The 16520-nt window shown below is 36.5% G+C and overlaps 4 protein-coding genes across 9 annotated transcripts in view; 2 read left to right on the forward strand and 2 right to left on the reverse strand.

Moving 5' to 3' along the window:
• Positions 1 to 262: 262 nt before the first annotated feature.
• Positions 263 to 2668, forward strand: LOC149743017 (4-galactosyl-N-acetylglucosaminide 3-alpha-L-fucosyltransferase FUT6-like). Its single transcript, XM_089880283.1, has 4 exons — positions 263 to 694; positions 817 to 917; positions 1165 to 1408; positions 1823 to 2668. The coding sequence occupies exons 1-4, from the start codon at positions 464 to 466 to the stop codon at positions 2417 to 2419; spliced, it is 1173 nt and encodes a 390-aa protein (XP_089736409.1). The 5' UTR covers positions 263 to 463; the 3' UTR covers positions 2420 to 2668.
• Positions 2669 to 4038: 1370 nt separating this feature from the next.
• On the reverse strand, positions 4039 to 7726 carry LOC149743018 (uncharacterized). The gene is made up of 6 exons (XM_089880523.1): positions 6142 to 7726; positions 5972 to 6062; positions 5405 to 5581; positions 4688 to 4829; positions 4494 to 4564; positions 4039 to 4364 (listed from the first exon to the last, which is right to left on the reverse strand). The coding sequence occupies exons 1-6, from the start codon at positions 6156 to 6158 to the stop codon at positions 4092 to 4094; spliced, it is 771 nt and encodes a 256-aa protein (XP_089736649.1). The 5' UTR covers positions 6159 to 7726; the 3' UTR covers positions 4039 to 4091.
• A 143-nt stretch (positions 7727 to 7869) lies between these two features.
• Positions 7870 to 16174, reverse strand: LOC149743019 (myelin expression factor 2-like). Of its 6 annotated transcripts, none has more exons than XM_089880123.1 (11): positions 15935 to 16174; positions 15387 to 15589; positions 15096 to 15148; positions 11160 to 11399; positions 10729 to 10882; positions 10025 to 10171; positions 9607 to 9675; positions 9233 to 9316; positions 8809 to 8971; positions 8331 to 8563; positions 7870 to 8150 (listed from the first exon to the last, which is right to left on the reverse strand). In XM_089880123.1, exons 1-11 carry the CDS (start codon positions 15976 to 15978, stop codon positions 7987 to 7989), a joined length of 1554 nt encoding a protein of 517 aa, XP_089736249.1. In that variant the 5' UTR covers positions 15979 to 16174; the 3' UTR covers positions 7870 to 7986. The 6 variants fall into 6 exon arrangements, with proteins under 6 accessions (XP_089736249.1, XP_089736216.1, XP_089736232.1 ...); XM_089880090.1 differs by having other exon boundaries at positions 8331 to 8548; positions 15935 to 16171; XM_089880106.1 differs by lacking the exon at positions 15935 to 16174 and adding an exon at positions 13795 to 13888 and having other exon boundaries at positions 15387 to 15475.
• Positions 16175 to 16449: 275 nt separating this feature from the next.
• Positions 16450 to 16520, forward strand: part of LOC149743020 (uncharacterized) — a 28313-nt gene continuing 28242 nt past the window's right edge. The window contains exon 1 of the mRNA XM_089880023.1: positions 16450 to 16511. The gene's annotated coding sequence lies outside the window, so the exon portion shown is untranslated. The remainder of the gene's footprint in view (positions 16512 to 16520) is intronic.

Consider the following 16520-nt stretch of genomic DNA (forward strand, 5'->3'; position numbering starts at 1 on the left):
TTTCTTAATTTAGGGTTGGCCTACAAAGACTGCAGGGCCTACGCTTACAGCAGCTTTTCTTAACCTGGGGTAAACTAACCTTAGAGGGTAAGTTTCCTCACCCAAGAGGCAGAATAACTAAAAAACTAATTGCCAAAAAGCAAGAGCAGCCGTTGCACTGAATATAACTGATATAATTTGTTACTTTCGTTTTTTAATAAATGTGGACCATTTTATATATGGCTACAAATCCGATATTAATCTTTGTTAAATAGGTGACACATGTACGCAAAAAAAGGTTAAAAATCTCTGCTTTGTACAGGTACAAATGATAGATTCTGTTAATATTAACTGATGAACTATAATCGCCACAGTTATTACACGTTCATATTTCGGTCGATCGGACCGAAATTGAATACTACATTATAGCCTATAAACACACTGTGTGTAACTATAGGCTACATGACAACCATAGCCAAGACGAATGCGTTTATGCAGAAGTATTCGTGTAAATGCAAATGCAGCTTTGATTCTTTTAACACTTGCGACAATTCTGTACATACCCTTGCATTTATTTCTCTTGGGACAAGAAAGAAACCACCGAAGAGTTGCAACACCAGCAACACCAGCAGTTTACAAGCGAATCCTAATATGGGGGGATAACTTGCCTCAGTTCATGATCAATATGATGACGTATGGATTCAGCAGCGATAAGGTTTGAACTGCTGCATTAAATCCTAACTATGCAAAATCAATGGAAAATTTGGTGTTTGAGAAAATTGTATATAATTACCGGTATAAGTACAGTATACACATTAAGCTGTTTGTATCTTTCAGTGTGGTAACTGCAAAATTGTTAAAGGCGTTGATCCCTATACTTGCGATGCAATTGTTTTTGAATTCAACAAAGTAAATCCGGATGCTAAAGTCTTCCATAGGTAAAATTTGTTCTTTGAGTTACATTTTACCGCTTGACGTAGGAGCAATACGCAGTTTGTTGACCTTGTTTGTTTACCTGCTGTTTCAAATAGGCTCACAGGTCATTATCTGTGCACTGAAAGTAAATATTATACATAACCCAGTAATCAAATAATCAACTGGTCTTATCATAAAGTAAAGTAGTAGTTTGATAGATTTTTCTAAAAGAACGCTCTGTGCAAAAGTTTAACTTTCAGTTAATTTCAGGCGAAGAATGGACCAGATTTACGTTTTCTTTTCCGCCGAGTCTACGTCTTCTCTTCGGACATCACACAAGGTGTCAATGTTGGGCTTTGGAAACCTCTTTAATCTTACAATGTCCTACCGTACCGACTCCGATATACAAACACCATATAGTACAATACGCAGAACATTGAAATCACTTAAAGAAAAGTACCACATGGGATCTCCATTAACTACTGCTGACTTAGAGGCCTGCTTGCTACAGAAGGTAACCTTTACGTTTAATTTGAACAGGACCGTAAGTTGAGTATTTCTAACAAGTGAATATGGGGTTATGAGCATGTCACGTAAATAAGCGTGTACCGTTAGAGGCTTGGTTCTGCTATATATCACTGTATTGTGGGCACAGGCGTACAGCCACATTGACCAAGTATGAAATTTAACAGATATGCAATAGTGACATGGGTTTAGTTGTCATCTAGTTTAGGTTTAAAATGTCTTCTTTTGCTTTGAAATGTCTTTAGTAAATATGCAGCCTTGAATTACTATGTTGGGACGGAGTGGGTGTTTCAAGCTTAAAACGAAACACATCAACACGCTATTTGCATACTCGCTGCAGTTGCATATAATGCCACATGTAGGTGTGCAACAGGACATCCGTGTTATATGATATGCATTACAGGACGGCTTGGCAATATGGATAAGCAGCAACTGTGGGTTTACTGTTGGAGCTGAAAAGCGCTTTAAGTTGGTGAAGAAAATAAAGCAGACTCTAGGTTCAAAGCTAAAAACGAGGGGTTTATGTTCGGACAATCCAAGGGAGGCGAAATTCAAAACCACCGCCGATTTTTTCAACGAAATCGGGCGGTACAAGTTTTATTTCGCTTTCGAAAACTCGTACCACTGTCGGGACTACATTACCGAAAAAGTGTGGGAGAATGCCTTTTTAAGTGGGACAGTACCTGTGATTTGGGGCCCAACGAAAAGAGACGCTGAGGAAATTCTCCCACCAGGTTCATTTATTCACTTGGACGACTTCCATAGCACACAAGAACTGGCGAAGTATTTGTTATATCTAGACAGAAACGAAACAGCATATCGCGAATATTTTTCCTGGTGGTTTTTAAATGAGACAGAATATGTCGAAAAGCCTGTTGGCTTATGCAAGTTATGTAGAATGCTGCATTCGAACCCGATTACTCGGAAAACGATCCAATATCCTGAAGTACTGTGGTACGGACAGGAAAACCGGGATTGTATGTTCATCAAACGAACATGACCAATATACTAGTGATCATGGCCTACTCAATATAATACAGTATTGTTGAGTAGGTCATGCACTGATTACTGTTTATTTTCGTATTGACCTCACTTTTATACAGTAAATGGCCATAGTTACAGAACATGGCATATTTTTTATCCTCAGTTATAATTACAACATTATAACGCATTATATATTTATTGTATGAATATCAACAGCTTGGTCGCTCGTTTAAAACTTACGATAAAGAACCAAGTGAAACAGAAACTCCGTGTTAAAGGTATGTCGGTTCCACGCCGAGCAGGATAAATACGTTCCATTTATTTATTCAAGTGTAAAATCCGACCACAGAATAGAAACTTTGAAAATAAACACGGTGTTTACACCTAACGGGTCCGTATACTCGAAGCTTAATAATATTCTATCACATGATCTGTGAATTCCTTAAAAGGATAAACTACCGTATTTTTACCATAGTACTGTGAGGCAAGGTGAGATACCTTTTAATTACGTAATAAATAATCTTTGTTTACCACCAAATTGTACACACAAAAAAAGAATAAATGCATGTCCAATATTACCCCACCTTGAATGTGAAAGAATGAATGTAACTTACTTTATCCTTGCGTGACCGGAAAACGACAGTCGTTATCACATGGGTTTAGCACCTCGTGCCAGCTTACGAGTTACCATGTATGTTACTTTGTAGGTGATTATTTTTTTTGGATTTTTTTTTTATTTTTTTTATGTATGGCTAATAATTTGGACAATCCATTAGTGGCCACTGGGTTGGAGCAATTGTCGTTAAGTGTCTTGCCAACGGACACATACGCCCACGATGGTAGCAACGTCGAGTCTTGAACCCATTACCTCTGGGTTACAGGCAGGCGCGCTCATCACTATGCCACGGCGCCGGATCTTACCGTAAATGAAACATGGAATATTTTACCAATTAAATAGAGAGACTATGTCTAAAAGGATGAGAACGGAGAAAATGAATTTAATACACTAACTATAAAAAGAAAGTGCTTACAAAGGAAGAAATGCCAACAGATATATCACCAAAACGACCAAGCAGCTATAAGACCGCAATTCTGACTTAAAACACAAGATGCAAAACTCACTGAAGGCTTTATTGGGAATAGAGACAAAGTCATTTATGTTGCGCAGTCAAGTTAACTGGCCAGATTTGGAGAAAAATACGAAGTGTTTACTTGGTTAGAAAAAGGATCACCGTAATGCCATTATAGACCGGTTGGAACAAAATGGAGGGGTTATTACAACGTCACGTCAGGAAACCCATTTTGAATCTCACGAAGCGTGAATCCCTCATAAAGCTGCTTTAGATCTCTATTAATTTTGGGTTGTTGTAAACTGAAAGAGTCCCCCCTCCCTATCCCTATTATGACGCAAATATCAGAGAGTTTTGTTAGGATCTTCATTGGCGGACGATTTGATTCGCGAATCCCACGAAACTTACCTCGGCAGACAGCCGTTCAATCCTTAAGGGTGGTAATTTCAAACTCCTCAAAATGTGGTAGGTTCCACCCATAGACATCGAATGTTACACCTTGATAGGGGTTGGGTTTGCATGTACTATGTTGACTTATAACAGGACATGACAGTTGCAAACACAATTCAGGAGATAAAAAACATAGAAAGTGTATTTACAATACATTACAGTTACAATTTACATTCGACTTAAAATATGGTTCAACGCTTTTTGAACTGTATTGTTTTTTACATCGGTACTGATAGCAAGGTATCCAATCAGTTTAAAGGTTTTTAGCAAGTTTTTTGGAATGACGATATTAAATACGCAGTAGCAACAGTAGATGAGTAGTACAGCTTGTTTAATATCTTCTGCCTTGCACAACTTTCTTCCATGCAGATAAATGAATGGAGGCTCATCTACGCCAGCAATGTAGATTGCTGGATACGGTGGGACGACATCAGCATTATCCTTAGAACAAAAAAGGAAAATGATATGTTTGTTGTATATGAACATTAATACATTTCTAGGCTATGTTAAAAGTACAATAATTCTTTAAAAATACAATAAAACTGATGAAGTGCAAAAACACACAATAACCTTAGAGAACAAGAAGTGAACTTCGTTTTCTCGAAACAATGCCGGAATGCACAACAAACTCCGATACTTGTCTGAAATACAGGATCATATCTTAGTACACAGAAAACTTAAACAAGGTAATAAAACAAGAGAAATAATATATTAGGGTTAGGGGCAAATAATAAACAATACTATTACTATATATTATCAAGTACCTGCATGAAATAGGTTGGCTCGTGCAAACATTGAAAATTTTTTTGTCATAAGCAGCTTCCTTATATTATCGAGTAGTCTCATGTTTTCTGTAAATTTTGCTTCCACATCTTTACAGAACACTTGCGAAGCTTCATCCAAAATCTAAACAACATGTCAAAACATTATATAATACAGTGGGGGAAGATGGGACACCTTTAGCTCATAATATCCAAATATCCTGATCGTGTTTTAAACAATTAACAATGGTCTATGGAAGTCGTGAGGGTACGGTTTTAGAATTTTTTGAATTTTCTGTTTACTACCAAATGTGACAAGAACATGGAATCAAAAGGTGTCCCATCTCCCTCCGCCTTACTATACATAATATTTTCAAAAAACACACATTATGGAGATATAAACAACCATATTAACAATTTCAGGCAATTTTAACGACGGAAAGTCTTGTAATCCACATCTATAGAATATTCGCCACTTTGTAAGCGTCAAACTTGCCCTTTCTTTCTTTTTATATTCTTCTTGGATTGCCTTGACATGCTGTTTATAGCTAGCTTTATCTTCATATGTTGCATGCATCCTAAAACCAATATTAAACTTAACCACTAGGTCTAGTACACTAAAGTGTGATTTTCCTCTTAAAAGTTAGCCAGCATCAGCATTATATAAAAAAATAAATAAAAAATAGTAAAACAAAATCATGATGCAGTTTGAAAACTTACCAAAAGTGGTCGCTTAGCTGGTGTTGTTAGGATATCTTCACTTGTACTTGGATTTTCAGCTGTTTTCACATGCTTGTTAAAGCCATACTTTCGTTTCATTGTTTGGACCCGCTCGTTGCTGATCATTGTTCTCCTCGCATCCCGAAATCTTTGTCTTAGCGATTCAAGCCAGGTGTCCTGCAACAGTAAAAATATATTAACCTACATTTTGCATTCACCTCCACATCACCGTCTGCAGAGTACGGCAGTTTCTGACGAGATCTCGCACGTGAAAGATGGTATTTTTTTGCGTGAGGCGTGCTATCATTAAAAATCTGCGTGCAAAGCATGTACATTTTCAAGCCGCGTTAGGAAATCTTACTTAATTTAATACGTATCTTTTTCTTTGTTTAATTAATTGGCGTGCGTGAGACAAATTGTGGCGTGCATCATCAAAAGTCTGAAAAAGATCGCGCGTGCACCCACCTGTCATACTCTGCAGTCTGGCACATTTCTATATTAAGTTACCAGAAGCATATTTATTCTAAATATTACTGTTATTCTAAATATTAGTGATTCAAGACTCACGAATAGATTGTTAGAACCTTTATCCTGAAGATTTGGATATTTCTTAACTAACATTAAGCAGACACTTCTGTACTCATAAGATTTTGGATAGCTGAAAAGTAAATGAAATTGTTATTGCCTGTAGTATTGCGGATAACTTAAATTGTGATTGCCTGTATACAACAACTTACAGAGTATGCTGTGCCATGGAATTAAACACAATTTGAGCAATTTCTCTGATAATTTTAGAGGTCAGCCTGTCTGTGTTGATAGAAGTCAGTATGATCGGGAAACTTTGGAATTTGATAGTTTAAAACCCAGGGGTGTTTAATTTCTTAGCTTTGTTGAATTGAAGACTCTGATAATGAAGATAAAAAGTGTTTTACTTCTTCTTCCTTGTTGACTTTGGAACCACTGCTTTCAGATGAAGTTGACACTGGAACTGTACTATCTGTGTCATACATCCGCGGTGGTATCTTTGATACAGGTGCTGTATTCGCACGCAACACGTCTTTGTGCAGTCTCTTTGAAACAGGTGCTGTATTCGCGCGCAACAAATCGTTGTGCAGTCTCTGCATGTGCCTTTGATAGCTTGATCGGGTTGAATAAACTTTACCACAATCTTGTATCTTGCAACAAAATCTACGGCAGTAGTGATGGTTATCCAACAAATGCTCCATTAACTTACGTTTTGAGTGGCGCGATGTGCAACATGGACATGGAATTCCGTCTTGAGCCATAACAGAAAGCAAAAATTACAATCACTTACACTGTAACCTGTTGAAAGAAGCACTTTAAGCTGACAAACATTTAAACAGAAGGTATTCCGGTCAGATGCGCGGGAAAACCCTATACATTGGCCACGTGGTCCGATAGGCGGGAAAACGTCATTCAATTTAGTCACGTGCGAAATTCCGCGGAAAACCAGATTCTTGTGTTGCCGATTGCGGCCAATTAAATATATTAATAATATTCGCAAGACCATCAACCTATTTACTGTTCATTTTTATGCAATTCCTTTAATTCCACTGTGGTTGGGGAGCTAAAGCGCTTAATTAAATCATTAAAAAGTACGACATTTTATCAATTAAGTAATTTCGTAAATAAATTTATATATAAATATATGCACAATCATTGGCGATTGAGATTTTGTTTTGTCGAAAATACAAAAGTCTTGCTGTGCTGCTGATCTAAATATACGCATATACAACATACTATGTTTAATATGCTGTCTTGCCAACCGCTATAGACTAACAACCACTGGCACTAACTCGTGAAGTTTTCGCTTCTGACCAAATCGCAGTGTGAGCACGATAAGACAATGACGTATTCAAGGCGCCAACCTCAAACTCCCACTGTGAATGGAATTCGCGTCGTTATGGTTGAATCGTGCAAATAATTTCAAATTATTAATCTCAGATTATATCAGAAAAATATCAAATTACATTATAAATTTGCCACTTTGGTAAAGAACATAATATAATTTTACAATAGTGTTATAAACGCAATGGAAATTTTCACCCATCTTTTTTCAATATTTCCACGTTCGGAGGTGTAAAATTCAGACGGGTAGGAATAGATTACCCTATGGGTGGAACATTGAAGGAAAGTGGTAATTTTCACGTCCAAATTAAAAATCACCACCCTACATCGAATCATCATAGTTGATGAGAATATTCTCATCAACTATGGAATCATGTCCACCCTTCCGATTTACAGTGTTCGCAAACACCAGCAGTGTAGAAACGGTAAACGTGGCTTTGTCAAAAACGAAGTAGAAGTTTGAGGTGCAACTGCATCATTACTTGCTAAACAAAGACAGCACGCATGTTCGTAAACCACTTTTGAACATCTTACAAGTGTTACGGATTTAACACGTCATGTTCTTAATCTTAGGAAGACAAAACCGAAACCACAAGTTCAAAAGACATTCATTTTTTTATTGTTCGTCGGGATTTACAAACAATATATTTACAGCTGTTGTTTCGCGTCGGCAGGCCGAGAGTTAATTCCGCAGTGATGACGTCACACGTCCATCAACCTCGATTATCAACATGAACATCGATGTTTCGTCCTTCGATTTCGGCTCCGTTGAAATATCGCACAGCTGCTTGGGCCTGCTCCACTGTCTCGAAGCGGACGTTACCGAAACCACGTGACTTCCCGTTGTCCATCTTGATCTCCGCGAAGAGCACGTGACCTGTGACGTCATAACACAATTACAGCAGGGCCGGTTTCTGAATAAACTAAATTATTTTTAGGCACTTTGTTCACAACGTACTGTTTTATATAATCAACATAAAAACACAAGACATTTCCATTAATTTTTTCATAATTGTCCTGAAAGGAAATTGTCGCAAAGTTTATTCAACATACATACCGCATCTGGTGAACTTGTCACGCAGCTTTTGCCACGTTAAACTGTAGGGCAGATTACGGACGAACACCGTGGTCCCTGGGACCCTGTTACCATTGCGCATCGGTGGGGGCATGGATGTTTGTTTGGATTGAGGGAGATTGGTGGAGTTTAGACTGCTGCTCCGTTCGGCGAGTGAGCGGTCCAGGTCGCGTATGCGATTGTCCACGGACGCTATGTCCCTGTCGAAGTGTGTCCTTGGTAAGAAATTAGGAGTATGGGGGATTTGGAGTTAAAGATGGTATTTGAAATTTAACGTCAGGAAAATGAATTTGTTTAACTTGATGTGCTCTTGTTGGCTTTTTTTAAAGTTTTTATTTTTGTTATTTTAGTATTATTTTGGGGTTGTAAACAATGAAATAAATGTAAGTGTTTACATGTTTTCTGTTTTTTTAATCAAGAGCTTTAATGTAGTTTTTGAAAATTTTTATAAATAATATACATTTCAATTCGATCCCGCTCTGAAAATCCTCTGGTTGCGGCAAGAAGACGATTTCTTTGATCTTGCAACATCCTCTGATCCATAGGATCTCGAAGTCCGAGATGTTTTGTGATGTCATTGATACCGGCAAGACTCGCCAAACCTCCGAGTCCTAATCCTCCTGCTGTTGAGGTTATAAAAGAAATATTATATGGAAACACTGGAAGTATTATGAAGAAAATTAACTTGGAAACAATAAAAATAATTTTGGACCAACTTTCCAACTACCAACACTGTAATGATTCTGTCAATAAGCGTTACAAAACTTAGAAAATAAAAGGAGAAAAAATATGAAAATGTAAAAAAAGGCCATTTTGGACACCTTTTTAGGTACAAGAAAATATATATTTAAGTTAACAATATACAATAACATTTAATATCCTACCTTTCATGAGATCTGTAACTGCTGCAAGACTACCAGGTAGACCTAAGCCAGCTAAACCTGGCAAACCACCAGCCAATGAAGGTACTGGGGAAATAAATGCAGGTTTATGAATAAAGCGGAGGAAATACATGGGTGTAATAATAATAATTCTTGGTTTGTTACATCACAAAAAATTTTAAAACAGGGGTGACATTATAAATTTACGGCTAGTTTTATACTCAAAATAAGTTGTACCCTGCTGTTTTATAAATATGTCTGTGCAAACAGGCAGATTCAAAGTATACTGCCTTTAGCTATGACTATGATGAGTATACCTTATTTTGGATAAGTCACTTTAAATATTGTTAAAAATTAAAAGAATGCATATTGCATACCTGGTGCAGGGTTGGACATCATGGAAGGAGGGAATTTGTTCATCATACCATCACCCATACCACCAACACCTTTGTAATTAATGTTTATGTAAGTTTTAGTATCTGCATACACACAAATGGGTGAAAAAAGTAATGACATATTAACATAGGCACAAGGGTAGTAGGGTACCGTGATTATTTTCATCGTATGTATGAATACCTTGCATACCAATGTTAGGCACCTATGCGCGTTAATATTTGTGGCTATACAGTGGTTTATTGTGAACTAACATCTATCAAAAAATTACCACAAATCACATAAAGTAAACATTAGACAAAAACTATTGATAAATTCAATGAAAACAATTGCCTATAATCTTTATTCTTTACCATCTCTATCACACAAATTTGATTAAAAAGAAAATTGATAACAACTGACCCATGTCTGGTCTTGGCGGGTTCCTTGATATACCTGGACCTATACCAGCGAGACCACTTGGTAATTCTAATTTCTTCTCCTTAGAATTATCTTTGTCCATCTTCACTATCATAATACGATCGTACAGACGTTGGTTGTTAAGCATTGCTGTAAAGAACAAAATAAAAATAATTGACTTTTGTTAAAAAAAATGTATATATATATATATATATATATATATATATATATATATATATATATATTAGTATACATATTTTTTTTTTCAGTTACAGTATTTAACAACCTTTATGTTTAATTTTATCTTTTCAGTTATGGTAAAGAAAATGGCAGTAATATACAAAAACAGAAAATGGTAAAACAACAGTTATAAATTATTAATAAAATAATATATAATTCCTAAACGTGAGCAAAATATGCTTCTAAAATAGATTTAACCCATAGGAAGCATTACTAAGTAATACGCCTGAACTGTATGATTAAAGTTGTAATAGGCTATAGAAATTAATTATTTCTCCAATCAGCTTATTTAAAAATGACTAACAGCTTTGAGCATCTGGTTATTTAGCTGGCTTCGTTTTAGCGATTCAGGCATAAATTCTATTATTGGTAGATGGAAATACACATACATGGCGAAAAAGTTATATAGGACTCAATAGGAGTACAGTATACAACTAATGTTACATATATGTGGTGTATGCACTTACATATAGCTTGTGCTGCTTCCATTGGTTCTTCATACGTAACAGTTGCCATTCCTCTGCTCTTATTGTCTTTATCCAACATAAGTTCAACTTTAACCACTTTCCCAGCAAGCTGAAACACTTCTTTTACTTTCGAGTACGTTACCTTGTAATCGAGCTGCAAACAGACAGAAAGTGTTACTTCTAATTTAAAAGTCAGTTTTTTTGGCCTATGTTAGCTAAAACTCGTATAAAATCATTGATACCCGTAAGACTTTCATTTAAAGGGATCTTTTTAATTTTGAAAGTTTAAAGTTCATTTTTATAGGTGATAATAAAAAAAGCAATTGTATATTCACAATGCTGCAAAATTTTTTTTTGTCAAAAACATATGTATAGATACATGGCTATAAATAAACTACAATTATTTACATTACAAATGCATACAAACTCACGTTTGCCACGAAAACAGTTTTTCCCATTGGCCCTGGTCGTCCCATGTCAGGCATTGGTTTATTCATCCCCATTGGCCCCCTGTTCATATCGTTCATAGGTGGGGGCATGGGTGGCATAGGACCTTGGTGTCCACCCATGGGTGGGGGCATGTTATGCATGGGTGGTGGCCCTCTCATGTCATGGGGTCTTGGGTGTCCGTCTCTTTCTAGATTCTTCCGTACCAAATCTCCATGAAAATCCTTAACATTTAAATAGACCAAAATTAGTATTGACTTTTACCTTTAATGCAGTGGCGCAACCAGCGCGTTCAAAAGGGGGCTGTCATATTTACGTCTAGTCCACGTTTATCTCTGACGCGATAAAACACTCCCTTTATTGGTTGTGCACACGAATATATATCCTATTTTACGCGGTAAATTAAAACTAACACTACATTATTAAAAAGAAGTATCTAAATTAATATAAACAGAGGAAACATTGTTGCAGATTTACGCATGTTAAAGGGCCTAAACACACCCCACGTCACTTTTATTTTTTATGGTAAATTCATAAAGCGACCGTTTTATTGATTCCAAAAATACTTTGCTTATTAAAATTGGTCCAGTATAGGCGGAGATATTCGTCCTCAAACAGTGATCTCTAGCGCTATCTTTTTTATACTACGAGCTCCGTGATTGTGACGTAGGAACGTACTAGTCACGTGACTGATTCACGTGACTGAAAGCGAAACCTGCGTTTTTTTTGTGCTTTTTTGCGTTTTTTTTGTTCTCTCGTTTTTCGCTGAAAACACTGCCTCTTGCCTTTCTGAATGAGAGCGGCCACGCTTCAACAATTTTGTTACGTGTTTGTCACGTGGGTAGTACACTTCTCAATTTTTTTCGCCACGCAACTTTCAAATCAGTTTTTTGAATTTCACGGTGTTTGAGCTGGAATATCTTTGGTTATACAGAACCGATTAAAACAAGTAAGGTGTCGTTGGAATTAGAAAAAGACACTCTATCTATTAAAGCGAAGTACATTTGGGGTGTGTTTAGGCCCTTTAATGTAACGATTATTTACGTCAGAATACCTTTGATAAACCATTACGATTGTTCCATCACAAACGAGATTGTTGGTAAACAATCGTGTTTTATTTGCTCCCATACGATCTGTAGTTTTTGTATGATTTCTGTTTCTGATGATTAGTTTAAATCAGTGCTTCCCAAACTATGGTATGCGAAGGCCTCCCAGGTGGTACGCGAGCACCTTATTAAGTTCACACCAAACGATCGCAAATGATCTTTTAGTGATTGTCGTGAGCATTATTTTAATCCACATAAATTACGTAGAGCGTGACATTCCATGCTATATTTCCTACACCGGTGTTCCTAACTTTTTAAACCTAGGCGTTGTTTCACGCGTGTACAGAATATTTTTGCAAGCCTATCTTTACTTATGCGCATGAAAAGGCAAATATTCAACCTGTTTTCAAGCACCTGCAGGCTAAATAACCAAGGGGACAATCGCTAATATGACGCAAATAATCAACGTGTGAACTGCTATTATGATGTAATCAATTCCCAGGTCAAACAATCGCTATTATGACGCGATGAATCCACGTGTGAATCCCTACTGTTTCGTAATAATTATGCTGCTTGGCTGAGGAAAACATCGTAAATATACAGCAGTGCTACTTCTGGAACATATTTAGGTTGTTTATTACCGCGCCTGTTGCCCTGTTTAATAGGCAAATTACTTTTATTTTCAACTTTGAGAAAGGCAGTGCCAAGTTCATGCCCGCGGAAAAAATAGGTGTGCATGCGGTTTTTAATTTCACTATTTAAAATGAGTTGTTCACGAGCCTTTAGTAGTTTAGTATGTAGGTGGTTTGAGAACGCTGCTTGAACCAAAAAGTGGTACGCGAGTAGATAAAGTTTGGTAACCACTGATTTAAATGCTGATAAACCGAGATTATTATGCATTTTAATTGGTGCAAATATAAGTGCGAGGAGCGACGCTATCAGTAAATTGGAACCAACACAAATTGTAATATATTATTATAAAGTATCGCCCCGGCAGAGCTTGGACAAAGGCCTAAAAACATCGTTTGATGACACCGCACGAGAACCAGAGTTTTATTACGTCACTTTTCACGAGAATAAATTCACAACGATTGCTTCGTTTGTTAAGTGTTGAATGTATGCTATCACATGCGTCTTCCTTTATTTCCTACGCCGGCGCAGAGCGTAAAAATGTGACGCTCATACACGATGTTTCGATCTCGTGGTTGGTTGGGCAGTTAGCACATTCCTCCAGATTGTTATATTATGAAACGTCATAATTAATAGTTACGTTACAATAGGACAAGTGACGTAACAATTGAACGAAAAGTTATTCCAATTTTAAGCGAACGAATGTAATATTAAATGCAACGCGCGTGTGTGTGCGTCTTAGCACTTTCTGGCTGCGTGGAAAAGGGGGCTGTCATGACAGCAAAACAGCCCCCCCTGGTTGCGCCCCTGCTTTAATGGATATACTATTAACTAGGCTATACTATATACATTAAGTACTAAATGCCAAATAGATTTACATGGTAAACACCAGCAGGCTATATTGTTAATTTGCAGGAATTTTGTGGTAGATCTAAACCCTCACCTCCCTCACAACAATTTTCCTGTTGTTAATTTCATATCTGTTCATGAGTTCCACAGCTTTGTGACACGTCTCTTTATCTTTGAACTCAATCACACTGTAGTTGATAAATGTGTTAATAATTTGACACCTTTTAATTGGCAGCCGTTGCCCAGAGTTAAACAAAACTATTGTCTCAAACTTCAGACAAACTGGACAAGATAGCAAAATCGAAAACATGGTTTATGAAAACAAATTTTAATCAAATAGAAAACAAATCCCCTGTGAACATACAGATACAGTCATACACCTCTACCTTATTTCCTATTCACATATGCAATATTTGGATGCGGCAAAGACTTTAAACTGTGTGACAGGCTTTGACAAAGGAAATATTTCACGAAATGTTTTTTTAGAAACTACAAGAAAAGATTGTTTGTTGCTATTATCAAAAATTCAAACAAATAAAACTACATCAGCTTAACCATCATATTTTTTTATTGCAACTAACTATAAGACAAATGAACAAAAATATATTTGGACAATTCAGAAACTGGTCCATAATTCTATGTAGTCAAATACAAAATGTTGTCACATCTTTCAGTTTACCATAGAGAGCGTTCCTCATATAAAATCTATTGAACTAAAACTAACCAATTCACACAGATGCTAATATGAGCATACATAACTTACCCGTAACCCTACACAGAGTGGGTTTTGAAGACAACCGGAACCAAAATCACCGAAGATCATGTCAACAAAAGAAAAAGGCAACTTGATTAGGAAAACAAGACCAGACAGCCTTGACAGCTTGTTCAAATACAAATCACAAGCCATATATACACCAGATAGGTGGTGAATAGCATTACACTGCTATAGAAACAAATCCAGTGAATGATAAACATACTCTGAGGATCAAATAAATTGTGAAGGCCTAAAATGTCTATCACCCCGCCCATGGAACGTTTTGATTACAAACATCATTTTGCAGCCAGAATGAACTTTTAACACAAACTTTTAAGGTCAGAAACGCAAACCTCTTGTCAGTAGGAAAACAAATCCTAGCAATTACACAAAGTTATGCAAAACCGCATCGGCAAATTTCAAATCAATTATTCTTTCCAACAAATACTTTAATGGCAGGCAGTTATGAAAATTGGAACCGGTAAAAGCATTTCTCTATCTGACTTGAGAAAACTACAAAGTTTTAAATCGATCACCTTTGACGTCCAATCGTGAGAGAATGACAAACAGAGCCAGAACCAATGGTAACAGATGAGACTGTGAAAGAGCCCAATGCAAAACTAGTCACTATTTTAACTTACCCGAGATTTACCCTTGTCCTGCATAAAGAGCTCCACGTAAGTCACCTCCCCAACTGAAATAAAACAGAAACTGAATGTTATTAATGTATAGTTATATAATAGAATAGCTTGCAAACCAACAGAAAAAATTGTAAGCTATATGTATATATATATATATATAAATAGGCTATACAAAAGTTGTTGGATAGTTGCATATAAAATGGTATGATTCATGGTGTATATCAAAAGGAAGGTGATAAAGCTTGGTTAGAGCATTTTCATTATCGTTCCACATTAAATATATAAATATACCTTTGCTTCGAAATAAATCTTTAATGGCCTGCCATTTTTCCTCATATGGTATGTTGTTGACGAAGACACGCGGAAATGGAGGATTCCTCGCTCTTCCTCCAGGAGGATGATCACGACCATTTCTGTGATACGGAGCAGGTCGTTCCTTCTTAAGGCTTATTCTTTCCACACGATCGCGACCTGCACGTGGGCTTGGAGATCGACTGAGGAAAATGAGATATTTGGTAGGCAGTCTACAGAGTATGGCAGTTCCTGACAAGACCTCTGGCGTGCAACAGTGCAAAACTGTTTTTTTTAACATGCGCGCTTGCTATCATCAAAAATTGGTGTGCAGAAAATGTACGTTTTTTTAAGCAACGATAGGAAAACCTATTTAATACGTTTTTTTTTTGTTCAACTGATTGGCGTGCATAATCAAAGTTTGTAAACAAAATCGCTTCTGTACCTGTCATTTACTCTGCAGACTGCGGAGACTGGTTTGGTGGAAGTTAGTAGTTATACATGCTATGCTTCTGCATTAGTTTTCCAAAAAATTATAGATATCTCACCTGCCGACACGTTTGTTGTCTTGTTTCATTTTGAAGTCGGCCATTTTATTTAAAACGCTGTTAATGAAATTAAAATGAATAACTACTGGCAGTAAATTTAGCAGCCTATGTTTTGTAATGCACAAGTTAGGCTGGCTTAGGGATGAAAGGAAAACATATTTATGATGATTACATGCTTGTGAGCAAATACAGCTACCAATTAAATCCTTGCAAAATAACTGCAATCTTGAAAACAATACGTGAATACAAAACAATAGTAAACGCTTTGGGGAAATAGGCGGATGAAATCCAGCAATCTCATTGGTCAAAAACTATACGTTATTTGTGCAAAAGTTAGATTTGATTGGAATTAGGGGAGTTCGCATAATTAGAATCTATTAATTTATTCGCCCAAAGAAGTGTATTTTGGATTCGTGAGGTTTTTAAAGTGTATTTAACATTTTTTTAAATCATTGAAATTTGTTATTTTATAATTAATTTAATTTGTGTTTTTTTTATATTACATAAAGTATTTACAGTATTTACGATCAGGGGATTTCCCGTTTCCGAAATACAAGTGAAAACATGCATTTTCATTGTAAATATG

The sequence above is a fragment of the Ciona robusta genome, chromosome 1, assembly GCF_009617815.1.
Source record: "Ciona robusta chromosome 1, ASM961781v2".
NCBI lineage: Eukaryota > Metazoa > Chordata > Ascidiacea > Phlebobranchia > Cionidae > Ciona > Ciona robusta.

Bases quoted from the DNA above. Each gene is read 5' to 3' on its own strand.
- LOC149743018 (XM_089880523.1), bottom strand. The intron at 4,565-4,687 runs GTACTTGATAAT...CCTGTATTTCAG, and splicing joins AGCCAACCTATTTCATGCAG to ACAAGTATCGGAGTTTGTTG. The intron at 4,365-4,493 runs GTTATTGTGTGT...TTTTGTTCTAAG, and splicing joins TTCACTTCTTGTTCTCTAAG to GATAATGCTGATGTCGTCCC.
- LOC149743017 (XM_089880283.1), top strand. From the start codon at position 464: ATGCGTTTATGCAGAAGTATTCGTGTAAATGCAAATGCAGCTTTGATT. The intron at 695-816 runs GTTTGAACTGCT...TGTATCTTTCAG, and splicing joins ATGGATTCAGCAGCGATAAG to TGTGGTAACTGCAAAATTGT. The intron at 1,409-1,822 runs GTAACCTTTACG...TATGCATTACAG, and splicing joins AGGCCTGCTTGCTACAGAAG to GACGGCTTGGCAATATGGAT.
- LOC149743019 (XM_089880123.1), bottom strand. From the start codon at position 15,978: ATGGCCGACTTCAAAATGAAACAAGACAACAAACGTGTCGGCAG. The intron at 9,676-10,024 runs GTCAGTTGTTAT...TTAATTACAAAG, and splicing joins CCCGCCAAGACCAGACATGG to GTGTTGGTGGTATGGGTGAT. The intron at 8,564-8,808 runs GTATATTATTTA...TTTCTTACCAAG, and splicing joins GAGCGGGATCGAATTGAAAT to GACACACTTCGACAGGGACA.